Raw genomic sequence first — 15,995 nt, forward strand, 5'->3', positions numbered from 1 at the left:
GCCAGTTTGATGGATATCAGGTAGAATATTGAGTTGCTTTGATACATCATCAGATCTTTTGAACATTTGTCATGTGTTTGTTGATAACTTTTGCTTCTTTTGAGAATTGCCTATTCAGAGGCAACTGGGTGGCTCAGTGGATAGAGGTCCAGGTTCAGGGATGGGAGATCCTGGGTTCAAATCTGACCCCAGACACTTCCTAGCTGAGGTCACTTCACCCCGATGGCCTAGCCCTTACTGTCTTCTGCCTTGGATAGATCCCAAGACAGAAGTAAGGGGGTTTAAAAATTGCCTCCTCATCTCCTTAGACCTTAATGCCCTTTGGAAGTTTCTAATTCCTGAACCACAAGCAATGTTTTCCCCTCTCACAGGAAGAAACTGGTACAAAGGAAGACTTCATTCTCTCTAATATTCCATATGCCTATAGATTAGGGGATCTCTACCCCCCCACCCCCCCCCCCCCACCCCCTGGGGAAAAACATTTGCCAAAGTTTCCTGTTGATTATTATTGAATTAGGCGGACATTGCTGGCTTCGGGTCTAAGAAGACAATGAAGACAAGGGGCAAGATGGGAGACTGGGAATATTTGGATCCCAAAGTGTGGAAAGATCTGTTACTTGTAGAGGAAATCTAAGGGGGCTCTTTTGTACTTGAGGGAGAAGGAAACACTCATGAATGAACTTCTTTCCACCTTTGGCCGGAGGCCACTACAGCTCCCATAAATTAGAGTCACGACTCACAAATGGAAAATCAATTAACCAACAATTTTTTTGGAGTGTCTATGATGTGCCTTATACTATATAGGTTGGACATGAGACAAAAATAAAAGACAATAATTCAATCAATTCACAGAGTGCTGGATTCTGACATGGAGGTGTGCTGTCACTTATTACCTGGATGACCTTGGGCAAGTCTCTTAACCTTTCTGTGCCTCAGTTTCCTCATCTATACAATGAAGGGATTGGACTAGATTTGTCTCTAAGGTGTCTTCTAACACTAAATCTGTGATTTGATAGAGGATATTTCAGGGTCGAACCTTTTATCTTTCTATTTATGATTCTCTGAAACAAGTCATTGGCGTCTCAGAGAGTACAATTAGAGCTGCCTTTCCTGGTTTGCCAGCGAGCTTCCTCCTAGGAAGATACTGGCCAAGACCTTCCAACTGGGGATAATTCAGGGTTACCTAGTTGGCTGCCGAATCTGGGAGCTAATGGCTCTGTGGATGGACAGCAGAGACTGACCCACACTTCCAAGTCTATTCTTCCCTGGGTGGTTCTCTGTGACTCCACGGAGGGACCAAGTGGGATGGGACCTTCTCCCTCCAGCATCATGGCGACCTCCCAGTCTGTAACCTTAGAAACGTCTTACATGTTCCCTTCCTCAGTCCCCCATCTAGTCAGTTACCAAGCCCTGGCAAGCCCATCTTCCCAACATCTCTCTCATCCATCCTTTTCTCTCCACTCTAACCCCTGGATCATTGCAATCTCCTCCAAATTGTTTCCTTCCTCCTAGGCTCTCCCCTTTCCAGGCCAACTTCCACATAATGATTTCCCCAAAATTCAAGTTATTATCTTGCTCAAGAACCCTTAATGGCTGCCTTATCCCTCTAGGATGAAATACAAACCCATCCTAGCATTTATAGCCCTTCCCAGCCTGGTTCCACCCTACTCTTCCAGGTTTACCGCTCATTACTGCTTTTCTTCATTTATTCTGTGTTGCAACCATGCAGCACAGAGGGATTGGGCCTATGATTTCATTGGTTTAGGGAATTCCCTGCAGAGGAAATTCTCTCTTCCAGGGCAGATCCCACCACCTTTTCAGTTTACCATTTGAGTGCTGCCTAGAGAGCTTTGGGAGTTTAGGGACTGGCCCAAGGTCATGCAGGAAGCAGGAATCAGAGGCGTCTTGAATCTGGGTCTTCCTGTGTCTGAGGCTCAGCTCTCTCTACTAGGCTTCCTTGACCCATTTCAGGATGGTTAAATTGAGTTACCAATAATAGCTTGTTACCAGTAAAGCTGGGATTAAAATTTGAATTTCCCATCTCCCAGCCCACTCTTCATATTTGCTGGCACTCTGCCCATGATAAATGAACCCTTAAAAACTTTAGGGAAAAGAAGAGGTTGGGGAATCAACTCATTTTTCCCTAGAGGGAAAAGAGTTTGGGGGGCCAGCTATTATTTTTCCCTAGAAGGAAAAGAAGAATTGGGGGGTCAACTATTATTTTTCCCTAGAGGGAAAAGAGTCTTGGGGGGATCAACTCTTATTTTTCCCTAAGAGAAAAGAAAGGTTGGGGGGGTATCAATCATTATTTTCCCTTAGAGGGAAAAGAGTTTGGGGGGCCAGCTATTATTTTTCCCTAGAAGGAAAAGAAGAATTGGGGGATCAACTCTTATTTTTCCCTAGAGGGAAAAGAGTCTTGGGGGATCAACTCTTATTTTTCCCTAAGAGAAAAGAAGGGTTGGGGGGGTCAATCATTATTTTCCCCTAGAGGGAAAAGAGTTTTGGGGGGTCAACTATTATTTTTTCCTAAAAGGAAAAGAAGAGTTGGTGGGGTTAACCATTATTTTTTGAGGCTTCATTTATTTTGAGGGTTCATTTCATCTATAGAGATGAGACCCCGGGAGGAGAGGAGGTTTGGTCAAGGTCACCAGGGAACAGGTCCAGGCAGGTATCTCCAGATAATCTGACTCCAAATTCTGAGCTTTCTTCCAGTCCTCCCCCCAGCTGGCTCCCTCTGTTTCTGGTGCGCTCCCAGCCAGTTTCCTAGCTCTAGCGCCATCTTCCCCTTCCACCTCCTCCAGTGGCCTGACCCCACTTTAGGTTAAGGCCGGCGGGGGAGGAGCCCGTTGACCCACAGCAGCCCCAGCAGGTACCAGGCTCCAGGCTTGCCTCAGAGCATCAGCAGGAAGCCATCCGGTCGGCAGGTGGCAGCCTAACCTTTAGGCTGAGCTGAGTTTTCTCCCAGTTTCCTTTCTGGTATAGATAAACTGGAGACGAAACCGAGTCCTGCTGGGGGTTGGCGTGTTGCCTAGAAACAGGCAGCAGGAACAGAGGGAAGAAGTGAGCCAGAGGGAGGCTCCTGCGGCGGGCGGGCCGGCCAGAGGAGCCTCCCCGGCTCTCCTGCCCGGTCAGGGTCCACCAATGGCCGACCCAGCTCATCGCTCCGGAATGTGTGTGGAGTGAGGAAGTAGAAGCCAGGGGAGCAGGAACACCTCTGCCTGGAATTTCGCCCTTCCTCCAGCCTGGAAAGCCGGAGTTACTTTTTCTCTTCGTTTACTTTGTAAAAAAATAGTGCCATCGATGCCTTTTGTTCTTTGACGTCCAGGTATCCCCCCTCGGCATCTCCGGTACCCTTCTTTGATAGTCATCCCAAATAACAAACAAACAAACAAACACCAACGTGAAAGGACAAGTTCAAAAGAAGAGGGAAAAATCAGCGGAACTGCAATATTGAAGAAGTCCGAGTGTGTGCAATCCTTGTGAAACTCCCTCCTTTGCGACGGGGCTGCCTTCTTCCGAGTCAGGGAGGTTCCCAAATATGGAACTGCACATACTTTTAGACTTTCCACCTCTCTCTCTGAAGATTAAAATAAGCATTTATTAGGCACCTACTGTGTGTTAAAAGCTTTACCAAAATCTATTTCCACCATTGTGGTCCTTGGCTATTATTTTCTAGGCTTTGATTACTTCACTCTTCGTTAGTTCATACAGATCTCTCCGTACTTTTCTGTATTCATCACACTCATTTCTTACAGTACAGGAATATTCCATTTTTATTTATTTAGCCACCCCCAAATCAATGGGCATTGACTTTGGTTCCAATGCTTTGCTACCAGCTAAAGTGGGATAGGGAGCGCTGCTATAAACATTTTGGTGGCTTCATTGGTGTGAAAATCTTGTAGTGGAATCTTTAGGTCAAAGGATGTGGACATTTTAATCACCTTATTTGCCTATTTTCAAGTTGTTTTCCAAAATGGTTGTATTTATTCACAGTTACACCAACAATGCACTAGTGTGCCCATTTTCTAACAACATCTCTGACACTATTCCTATCTTTTATCATACTTGCCAATGTGCACAATGTGAGGTAAAACCTTAGAGTTGTTTTTCTCTTATAATTATAGTTTTGGAATATTCTTTTAAGTGGTTTTTAATGGTCTGAAATTCTGCTTTTGGGAATTGTTTGTTCATATTCTTGGATCACACAACTATTAGGAAATGGCTTTTGGTTTTATATGTGTGTGTACACGTGGGCTTGTGTATGCATGCATGCATGTGTATTATTTATATATCTTGGATACCAGACACATTTCAGGAAAACTTGATTCAAAGATTTTTTTTTCTCAATCACTTTTCTTCTCCTAGGTGCATTACTTTTGTCTGTGCAGAAACTTTTCTGTTTCATGTCATCAAAATTATTCACTTTATCTTTTGTAACTGCCTCTATTTCTTGTTTGGTTAAGAAAACATCTATCCTGCTCTGTGAAAGGCATGTAATTTGATTCTCTTTTTTATACTATAATTTTTAATGTTAAAGCTGCGTATCCATTTAGAATGTATTGTGGAATATGGTAAAAGCTGTTGGTTTAAGCCAAATTTCCACCAGTCTGCTTTCTAGTTTGAGATGTCATTTTCTATGATCTAACATAAGTCCCACCTGCTTCTGCAGTATAGCTTTTCCCCCCCTTTTTTCTTCCTTTCTTCCTTCCTTCCTTCCTTCCTTCCTTCCTTTCTTTTTCTTTATTGCTTTTTTGTCTTTTCTTTCTTCCTTCCTTTCTCTTTCTTTCTCTCTTTCTTTCTTTTTCTAACCTTTTTCTCTTTCTTCCTTCCTTCCTCCCACCCTTCCTTTCCCTTTTTTCTTTCTCTTCCTTCCTTCCTTCCTTCCTTCCTTCCTTCCTTCCTTCCTTCCTTCCTTCCTTCCTTCCTTCCTTCCTTCCTTCCTTCCTTCCTTCCTTCCTTCCTTCCTTCCTTCCTTCCTGTCTTAGATTCAAGACTAAGTATTGGTTCCAAGGCAGAAGAGCAGAAAGGGCTAGGCAATGGGCATTAAGTGACTCACCCAGGGTCACACAGGAAATGTTTGAGGCTATATTTGAACCCAGGACCTCCTGTCTCTAGGTCTGGTTCTCCATCCAGTAAATCACTTGTTTGCCCCCCCCCCCCCCCCCCCCGTGAAGCTTTTCTTGCTCATCCTAACCTACTGTGACTTTTCCCTTTCCCCACTTCCAGTGGCACTTGTCTGTATTATTTCTCAGGTACTTGGCATGTTCTGCTTTGTGTAAGAGGTATGATCAAAAGGAACCTGGTCAAGGTTCTGAAAATGAAGATGTTTCTCAGTAGAAGAGATACGTAATTTTTTTTTTTTGCACTATATACACTTTTGGTGGTCCAAAGAGGTCTGTGGATGCCTCAGAATCATCTTTCATGTGGAATTACAAAGGAAACCAATTATATTGAAATAAAGATGTCATCTCCATCCTCATTCAAGTTCATTGATCCCTGAAATCTATCCACAGATGTTTCTGGTGACTATGGACCCAACCTTTAAAACTTCTATTATAGAAGATGCAAGCATCCTTGCTGACCCAGAACTGAAGCCTTTCCTCTGGTGCTGATGTTTCTTAGATGATTTGTGAATGAGTACTGTCCTAACTGACCCATCAACACCACACTAAAGATGACTGATTGAGTGAAGCCTATTTTTTTTTTTTACTTTTTCATTTCTTTTGCAACATGGTTTTTTATATGGAACTATGCTTGACATGACTCATTCTGTATAATGGGTATCTTATGGCTGGTCTTCTCAATAGGTGAGGGAGGGGGTAAATGTAGGGAGAGAATTTGGAACTAAATGACTGGCTTAAACCAGTCTTGAGCTTGTCTCTCCTGACTCTAGCTTACCTTTCCAGTTTGTTTCATATTCCTGACCTTCACGAGTTCTACATTCTAGACATATTGGCCTACTTGATGTTCCCCAAGTCATACAGGCCATCTCTTCTCTTGGAGCTTTTGCCCAGGCTGCTCCTCATGCCTGGAGTTCATTAATTCCTTTTTTCCTTCCTTTAGTCTTTTAGAATCCCTACCTGACTTCCTTTGAAGTGCAGATCGTGTCATTTCCTCTCCAGCCAATCTTGTTTTCCCTAGGGAAATTTAATTTTCTCAGCTGTCCCCCAACTAGATTGTCAATTCTTCATGCGAAGGAACTATTTTTTAAACTTATTTTAAATTTAGAATATTTTTCCATGGTTACATGATTCGTGATCCTCCCCATCCCTTATTTCCTCCCCCCTCCCAGAGCTGACAAGGAATTCCACTGGGTTATCCATGTGTTATTGTATTGTATCCATGGTATTATTGTTAAAAACCCATTTCCATGTTATTCATATTTGCAGCAGAGCAATCTTTTAACAAAAAACCCTAATCATATCCATATGGAATTACATTATTGATCATATATTTTTCTTCTATGTTTCTACTCCCACAGTTCTTTCTCTGGATGTGGATAGTATCTTTCTCATAAGTCCCTCAGAATTGTCCTGGATCATTGCATTGCTGCTAGTAGAGAAGTGTATCGCATTTGATTGTGCCATAATGTATCAATGTCTGTATATAATGTTCTCCTGGTTCTGTTCCTTTTGCTCTGCATCAGTTCCTGGAGGTCATTCCAGTTCACATGGAATTCCTTCAGTTCATTATTGAAGGAACTATTTCTTACCCTTTTATCTATGCATCCCATCTTAATGTGAATCCTACAGGTAAATGGCATACAGGTAGATATTGGCTGAAATGAGAGAGAAGTGAGTGGCGGAGGGAAGAGAACTGGCCTTAAAGCCAGGAAGCTCCCAGGTTAAGTTCTGCCTCTGGCCTCAACTAGCCAGGAAAGCCTGGCAGGTCACTGGAACTCTCAGGACAACTTTAGAGAAAGTAATGACCTGCATTGGGAGGGAGTTTACTTTCTAGAATATTCCCTATACCAGTGAATCATTTGAGTCTAGTCCCTAACTCCATATATCCTTATAAACAACAGTAATAATGAATTTGCATTTATGGAGGGCTTCAAGGTTTGCAAAGTGCTTTACTTGTATTATCTTATTTGCTCTTCCAGAAACTTGGTGAAGGAAGGGTTATTGTTATCCCTATTTTGTAGAGGAGGAAAGGAGGCAAACAAGGGTCAAATGACTGCTTGCAGCCATACACCTGCTAAGTGCCCACGGTAGGATTTTAATTGGTCTTCCTGCTTTCTGACTGCCCTTTATTTTAACTAGAAAACTCCTTAAAGTCCAGGGCTGTTTCTCATTTTATTTCTATATCTTCAGTGTCAAGTACAACATCTGAAACATAGTGGGTGTTTGATAAATGGCTTAGATTGGATTAAGAGATAGAGTTCACCTTGATCTATGAGATGAGAAGCTAAGAGAGAGGTTATAAATTAATAGAAGTTCCCTGAATAAGAAGCCTGCACCATCAGTGTTTCCAGATGAAGGAAAGACTCTCCTATGTAGATGAGGACCCTTTTTGCCTTTTTCTGTGGGGACCAATACACAAACTATCTTCTGAGGTATACTGGGAACCTGATTATTTGCATGGGTGGGATAGCCCTCTTCCCTTTGTAGTAGGAACAATACATGAGCTATATTCTGATGTACCCAGAGAAACCTTCACAATTGAGACATGAGTTGAAGGAATAGTTTTTGAGAATCTCTCAAGACTAAACCTGGACCAGAGGTAGGACTCTGAGACAAAAGTCTGCATAATTAATAAGTTATGTTTTGGAGGTGACCAGTGTATTGAATGTCAGGCTGGGAGATGGAAGGCCCTGGGTTCAAATTTGACTCTAGGCACAAGACTTTAGGCAAGTCACTTAACCCCCATCACTTAGCCCTTATAACTCAACTGCCTTGGAACCAATATCCAGTATTGATTCTAAAGTGGAAGATAGGGGTTTTTAAAAAAAGAAAGGGAGGGACAGAGCACATGCGAGGCCAGAGAGTTGGTCTTATTTATAGGCAGTTTTTGATCAGGGGAACACAGCCCTTTTCATTAGGAAGCTTATTTATTCAGTCCTTGTAAACTCCAAGGTGTTCTGCAATCTACCTTCCATATGACAGATGCCCAATAAATATTTATTGAATAAATGTTTGGCTTGTCAGGATTTGGTACACAGTTCCCATCGCTCTCTCTTTTTTTCTTCTTGTTGGTGCTGTAGAATTCAGTCTTCCCCTGCCCTTGGTCTTTATTTTTAAAAAATCGTTCTGCCAGATTCCCAATAAATATTGAAATAAGCCTTCTTACAAAATGCCTCCCTCCTAAAAGTTTACTGATGGTTACCATGAAGGATGCTTGTGTCCTTTAACTCTGGCATTACAGTACTCAATTCTGGCATTGTATTTGACCGCAATTTCCTTACTTCTCTTGAAGCTTTGTTTATGTTAGAATTTGTATATATTGTTCTCTTGGCTGTTTTCTTTATAGCAGAGCAATAATCCATTCTGTTCCTATATCCTAATTTGTTCTGCCGGGCCTCAAATATTGGGGACACATTATTATCAGCTTTTCTGTTATCATAAATATAACTGCAATGAACAGATTTCTGGTCTTTTCTTGCTGCCAGTAATCTCCTTGGGCTGTAGTCCCAGGAAGGGAGTCTCTGGGTCTAAGAGTATGAATAATTTAGTTATTTTTCTTTCATAATCCCAATTTCTTTTCCAGAACAGCTAAACCAATTTACAGCTTTATCAGCAGTGAATTATTGTGCCCGTTTCCCTACAGATCCTCCAACCGATTTTGCCATCTTTTATCATTTTTGCTAGCTTAATGGGCATGAAGTGAGATTCTCAGGATTGCTTTAATTTGCACTTCTCTAATTAGCAATGATATTGAACATATTTTTGAGTACTTATTAAAAACTCTATTTTGCTTTATGAAAATTGCTTCTTCCATCTCTTTTGACCCCTTCTGGTGGATGCCTTTCAAACACATACTTGTATCCATGTTCTATAGATTTGGGGTACCACTTCTATCAGTAGTGAATAGAATGCTTTTTTTTCTCAATCCATATCTTTTGTTTCTATCTCTATTAATTTTATTTATGAAAAAAGCTTTAAAGTTTTGGCTATTTGCCTTATATAATCTTTTCTATTCCTTGCCAGGATATGCATTTTCCTCCATCCATAAGTGTAAAATATGTAACATTCTCCAATTTAAAATAGTGACATGTATCTTAATGATTTTTAAATTTGTAATTTGTTGGGCTGCAAGGTGACAGTTGCTGATCTAAATAAAACTGTTTCTTATGGGCCAATTTTCTGTTTCCCCCAAAGTTCTGGTTCAATAAAGGGTCCTTTCCTCAATAGTTTGTTCTTGGGTTTATCACCAATTAGAATTTCTGTTGTCTTTCTTCAAGGCTCAATTTGATTGCCATCTCCTACATGAAATCTTTCCAGATCTCACAGCTATTAGGCATGCTGCCTCCCAACCCATATTACTTTGTACGTAATATATTTACTTTTTTGTGTACATGATTTTCCCCACGGAATGTACTTTGCAAGAAGGATCTGTTGTTGTCTCTGTATCACAGCCCCTCAACACAGAGCCTGGCACAAAGTAGGCATTTAATAAATGCTCTTGACTGAAGGAGTGGGCTTTGAATCTGAGATCAGTAGGCATTATTTCTAATTTTTTGTGGCCTATTCTGCTTTTTAATGTTTAAAATTTAGTACCATATAGTTATTTTTATTTTTTAAGCCATTATCTTCAGTCTTAGGATCAATTCTAAGACAGAAGGGTAGCAAGGGCCAGGCAAACAGGGTTAAGTGACTTGCCCAGGGTCATAAAGTTAGGAAGTCTGAAGTCAAATCTGAACCCAGGTCCTCTTGGATTCTAGGCTTAGCACATCATAGTTTTGAATGTAGTATAATTTGGGATTTGACGGAACCAAGTTATTCTCCTTCCATTCCCCATCTCTTGATATTTTTCCAAATGAACTATTTTACCTAATTCTAAAGTAACTCTTTGGTAATTTGATATAGTGGGTATCTAGGTGGCACAGTGGACAGAGTGCTAGATCTGGAGTCAGGAAATCTGAGTTCAAATTCGGCTTCAGACACTTATTGGCTGTGTGACCCTGGGCCAGTCACTTAACCCCATGTGCCTCAGTTTCCTCATCTGTAAAATGAGCTGGAAAAGGAAATGGCAAACCAGTACAGTATCTTTGCCAAGAAAACTCCAAATGGGGTCATGTAGAGTTAGGCATGACTGAGCAACAACTGAATTTGTAGAGAAACAGTAATACTATTTTTACTTTATTAGCAAGGACCAGTCATAAACAATCTCCCTGGGGCTTGGACTAGATATCAAGTTCCCTTCTACATCCATTATCCCTGTGATCTGATTTCAGCTTTCATCCTTCCAGATTAAAGAGGTTCAGCCTTTAAATTTTTCCTCTTACCCTTTCTCATTTGACTTCCAGACTTTCTTCCAGGGCATGAATGCTAGGAAATACAAATGTATGATGTAGTGGTCACACGGTGGCCTTAGCCTCCTAGCAGAATGAACAGAAGATTCTCCTTGCCTTCTCATCTTCGGTTTCCAATTCCTTCCCCTCACGTGGTAAATCAAGGACGGCAATCTGTTTGTCTTAATGCCATAGAGAGACCGAGAGCTCAGACTAGGGGCGCTTTGGCTGCGTAGGAAAGATGACAGAATAGAAATCCAGGCCAGAGATTTGCTGAGTGACAAGACCTTCTCTGGTTTTCTAATGAATAAGAGTACCGGTAAGGGCTCAGAAAGTAAATCGTAGAGAGTGGGGTACCTCACCCACTTCTTGAAATGGTCTATGAATGATTCAGAGGCAGTTGCTTTATAGTCCTCTAATAAGCCTCATTCTTGGGCTTTCAGGTTCCAAAGGACCTAACCCAGCAAGTGTTCTCATTTGTCTTTTGTCTCTCCTGCTCCAATTTACTCCAAGAAGCCTGTTCCGGGACTATTCTGTCTGACTAGTCTCCAGGAGGTGGAGGGCCAGGGAAGAGAGACTGGGGACAAGTAGAACTCCTGAAACTTAGGGGAAGCTCCCTCTTGCCTCATGGCTCCCTGAAGGGAGAGGGAGTCTTTACCTTGGCCCAAGGCTATAGCATCTTAGGGGGAAGCAAGAAAGGGCAGGTTTGGGAAGTCTGGTGACCTCAGGAAAAAGACAGATCTCACAACTGTGCCATATGCCCTAGGATAGGATGCCAGAATTGAGATTTTCAAACTATCCCAAGGAAAATGTTGATGTTGGCAGGCTTTCCTTGTGGACCCATCAATATTTTGACTTTATTTTCTTTTGGGTAGTAAGAACTCACTGGCCACAGATGTTCCCTCAGTGAGTCATGACAATGGTCTTACGTTTCATACTTTTAGATCAGGTAGACCATCACACATGGCCACTAGTGTTGAATTAGCTGAGGTTCTATCGAAGCTGAAGGAAATCCTGACTGATCATGGAATCACAGAACTTTGGAGCTAGAAGGTATTGATCTCACAGGTAAATCTAGTCCAACCCTCTCCTTTTACAAATGAGGAAACAGAGGTCTGGAGGTGAAATGATTTGTCTATGGCAGAGTTCCTCAGCCTTTTTTGGGTCATGGTGCTCTTTGGTAATTTGGGGAAGCCAGTACAGCCCTTCTTGGAATCACATTTCTAAGTCACTGAAGGAAATGGTTAATTCTAGTGAGAAATAGATTTTTTCCCCCACCTAAGTTCACTGACCCTCCTGGAATTGATCTAAAGATCCTCAAGGGGTTAAGAACTCTGGCTTTGGTCACATAGCAGGTGGCCAGGCTTTGTCCAGGTTTGGGCTCCCAGATGGATTGCCCTGCCCCCCCTGTCCCCCAGCCCCTTCCTCACTGTGGCTCTCTGACAGTCACTCACTGATGCCAAGCTCTGAAGGGCAGACTCCCTCTAGCCTCTGCTTGTTTAGATGTTGAGCCTCTAACCCACAGGGGCCCAAACCCAGTGACGCACGGCTGGGATAAAGAAGGCAACAGGAGCTCTTGTAGAATTCATTGCAAAGGGGTATAATTAAAGTGATATTTTATAAGTGTTTAAGACTGAGGACAGATATAGGTTCCGATCTAAGCCTCTCTTGCTCGGAAGCATGGCTCCCAAGGGGAAGTAATCAGAAATGGCACGGCAGAAAGAAGCCAGACAACTAATTCTGCTCATTAAGTCGAGCATCGTTGCCGCTTTTTCAGAGGAGCCCAGGAGGTAAACACAATACTCTTCATTCCTTCTTGGTTACAAATCAGGAGCTCGGGGTTGCTGGGTGTTTCCTCTCGATGAACATTACCTCCTTTGAGCAAGCTGGAGGGCCAGCCCAGAGCATAAAACATTCTTCCACTGGCCAAACCCTTCAACAGTGACCAAGTTTCCTTCCTGACCACACACCATGGATGACTGCACCGCTGCCCAGAGTTTTCCCCAATATGGAATTTTCTTTTTAAAAAAAGTGAGGGGGAAAAGCAAATAACTTCTTTAAAAATATTGCTAGGATAAAGAAGGAAATGGAGGACTGAATGTTTCCTCCAGGGGCACTTCCTCAGGCTCTCACTGCCACCCTCAAACTCTAGGCCTGTTCTCTGGCCCTCCATACACTACATCCATCAGTCTTGGTTACGAGACATAGAGGAGAAGGCAGACTGTGAAGGAGGCAGAAAGAAAACTCCTGGTGTTGACTAAGCCCTGGGAAAAGGGGAGAAAGGTGGCTGGTAGAGTCGATGGGATCCTGCCCTCTGAGGGGCCCCCGGCTGGCCGGGAGTTTGTGGCTTAGCAGCCTCGGTCTTCCCTCTATTCCCATTGGTCTTGCTAGGGGTACAGGAGCTGCTGGGGCAGTCTTCGCCCTGTAGGCGCTTTGGGTCACTATTTGGGAAAGGCGAAGTCCCAGGCAGTGTCCTGAGCACACTTCCACATGGCCCTCATGAGGCGGGTGAAGCCCATGTCTTTGGGCTTCTCCAGGCCTCGCATGAGCCGCTGCTTCATGATGGAAACGAACTCCTTGTTGCTCAGCTCCCCATTGCCTGGAGAGAAAGAGACACACAGCGGGGGTTATGGAGGTTCCTGTAGCAGGAAATCTCAGCGGCCGCAGTGTGGGCAGCCCACAAACACCAGACGAGACTCTCCTTTCTGTTCCTACCTGCAATCGACACGTGAAGCCGGAATCAGCCTCTGAGTGCCCAGGATTATTCCTGGACCTATTTAACATCAAGGTTTATTTTCCTAAATCTGTCAGAGAAGTGTGGTCAAACCAGATAATCTCGTAGGCCCTTCCAGGGCAAAGTTCTGAGTTTATGCTTCAAAGTCCTAGTTTTTGAGCCGAAAGGAGCCTTGAGATCACCCGTCTCACCCTCCCACTCGACATACGGACAAAATGCAATCAGAGGTTAAATGAAGGGACAAAGCTGGCTCCCGAAAGGCCTTCAGGACCAGCAGCATTACAAGCATCCTCCCTGGTGAAAGGAGAACCCAGCTCCTCTGGACATGGGCACAGCACTTGCTTCTGGGGGTACTTGCCTGGGGATTGCCATATGCCTCTGTGACCATAATAGCAGAGGTGGGACTGACCCTGGCAGAAAGGGGGAGGGGGGGCACTCGGGTAAATCAGTGGATGGAGCGCCAGGCCTAGAGATGGGCGATCCAGGGTTCAAATCTGGCCTCAGACACTTCCCAGCTGTGTGACCCTGGGCAAGTCACTAAACGCCCAATGCCCGGCCCTTATGCTTTAGAACCAACACACAGTATGTTAAAGATGGACGGTGAGGGCTTAAAAAAAAGGAAAGGGTGAGAGAAGTAAACGGAGAAATCAGTAAGCCCGGCGGGCAGCAGCCCTGGAGGGCCAGTGGCTACTTATTTCTCCGTGGACACGGCGATGGTTTATTTTTGCCACAGAAATACCCAAACCGCAAGGATTATACGAGGGAAGGCTTGGGTTTCTCGGGCAGAAGGTTCCGGACCCCTCATTCAACAGTTGTAGTATTTCTGCCGTGCCCTTTGGTTTAGAGCTAACTTCAAAGGGAAGCCAGCATCCTCGTTCATGCGCTAATCCTTGGAACACATTCCGCCACGGCCTAGGGTTACACTAACTCCAGGATCTGTGCAGGGAAGCCCTCGTACACGACAGGAATTTGATCTGTTTTTCTGGGTCAGGGCAAGACTTCCACAGCCCTGAATTCATTGTTGGAGCTCCAGATTCTAAGAGAAAGGCCATCCACGATCACAAGGGATCAGCTGGAGAGGCCCAATCTCAACTCCCTGTAAATAAGAGCTCTGCTTTGAAGACCTCCTGCACCCCCAAACCTGAATACAGCATGTGGGTCAAGAGCTCCGGGAATTGTTGCCCCCAGACTGAGCTCTGTGAGCCTTCATCCAGTTCCAGTTTTTGCTCGCCACCCAAGAAGACAGATTTAGGGTGATCCTTCGATGACCAGAATGTGCTCTCCTAGGAAGGGCTCTGCTGCTTGCTAGGCCACGTCTCCCCCCAAAGGCTCATTCTAGATACTGCCCAAACCCGGCCTAACTTGCGTGTTATCAAATATGGCGCTCCCGTGCCCAGAAGCAGGGAGACGCAGGACACATTTTCCCTATTTCCCCTCCAGAAGTAAAGTTTGGGTTTAGAGGCAAACAGCACGACTTCAGGCCTTCTCAGCTCTCCCTGTGGACTCGACCAAGGCAGGAAGAACCAGGAAAAATGAAGAATTTGACTAGTCGTGATTTCTGGAGGGAGGCCGGCCGGCCGGCGATTTAGATTCTGGGACGGACACAGTAACTGGGAAGGCTGAAACCAAAGTGATATGGACAGCCACATATTGATGACACCACAGTGCAGTAGAAAGCAGAGTGTCACGTCCACAGATATAAGACCATTCTGGGGAACAGAAAAACTGAATGGGACATGTAATCAGTCACTAAGCATTAGTGCTGGGCATACAAAGACAGGAAAAATACAGTTCTTGCTCTCAAACAGCTCATACTCTTAGGGGGCAGCTGGGTAGCTCAGTGGGTTGAGCCAGGCCCAGAGACAGGAGGTCCTGGGTTCAAATATGACCTCAGACACTTCTCAGCTGTGTGAACCTGGGCAAGTCACTTGACCCCCAATGCCTAGCCCTTACCACTCTTCTGCCTTGGAACCAATACACAGTATTAATTCTAGGATAGAAGGTGAGGGTTAAAAAAAAGCCAACAAAAAACAGCTCACAGTCTAAGGAGAGAGAGAACATACAAATAACTATGTTCAAGCAAGATATAGATATGGATATAGAAAGGATAAATAGAGATAATCCCAGAGGGAGGGCCAGGGATGGATAAGCCTGGGGATCACTAGGGAAAATGCAGAGATCATGGAAGTCCATCGAAATGGAGACTCTTGTGAATCATTCTACTGAATCAAACTAGTAATCTACAGCTCTACTGATCTGTAGAATTTAGCCTCTCCCCTGGAAACCCCCCAATTCTTGTGAGCTCCTAATCTTAGTGAGTGGCAAGCTGCTTTCCACAGTTCTGCTTGAAGTTAGAAAATTTAGTCTGGGGCCTGAAAGATTATAAGCAAATAAAATCTGAGGCTGAAAACCCTGGCCACGAGGCTGGGATTTCTTGAGATCGTTACTACTGATGGCTCTAACTTTGTGATGAGGGGAGGAGGATGGTGGAAGTGGTGTGGGGCTAGCTGAGTTTAAAAGCTATCTGCAAGGTTACCTTATAAACAAGGTATGCTGTACCATCATTAGGAGCTGCTTTTCCCACTAAAGCCAAAGGATCTACTCACCATCACAGTCAAAGAGTGCAAACACCACATCACACACGTGGTCTGAGAGTTCCACTTTAGCCACTGTCTTGGCCACCTGTTGCATGGTCACTAAAAAGAAAAAAGTGACATTGCATTGATGTAGTTCAGCAACTGGTCAAAATCCTGCACTAAATTTGGAACTAAAGGACTTCTGTTCCAATCCTGGCTCTGATATTACCTATGT

At 43.9% G+C, this 15,995-nt stretch overlaps 1 protein-coding gene across 7 annotated transcripts in view; it reads right to left on the reverse strand.

Moving 5' to 3' along the window:
• Positions 1–12,034: 12,034 nt before the first annotated feature.
• Positions 12,035–15,995, reverse strand: part of MICU1 (mitochondrial calcium uptake 1) — a 238,341-nt gene continuing 234,380 nt past the window's right edge. For all 7 annotated transcript variants that reach the window (XM_007478360.3, XM_007478357.3, XM_056799458.1 and 4 more), the window contains 2 exons: positions 15,791–15,880; positions 12,035–13,049 (listed from right to left, as the gene is read on the reverse strand). In XM_007478360.3, the coding sequence (XP_007478422.2) occupies positions 12,892–13,049; positions 15,791–15,880 (248 nt within the window). In that variant the 3' untranslated portion in view covers positions 12,035–12,891. The remainder of the gene's footprint in view (positions 13,050–15,790; positions 15,881–15,995) is intronic.

This window comes from Monodelphis domestica, chromosome 1 (genome assembly GCF_027887165.1).
Source record: "Monodelphis domestica isolate mMonDom1 chromosome 1, mMonDom1.pri, whole genome shotgun sequence".
NCBI classification, from domain to species: Eukaryota; Metazoa; Chordata; class Mammalia; order Didelphimorphia; family Didelphidae; genus Monodelphis; species Monodelphis domestica.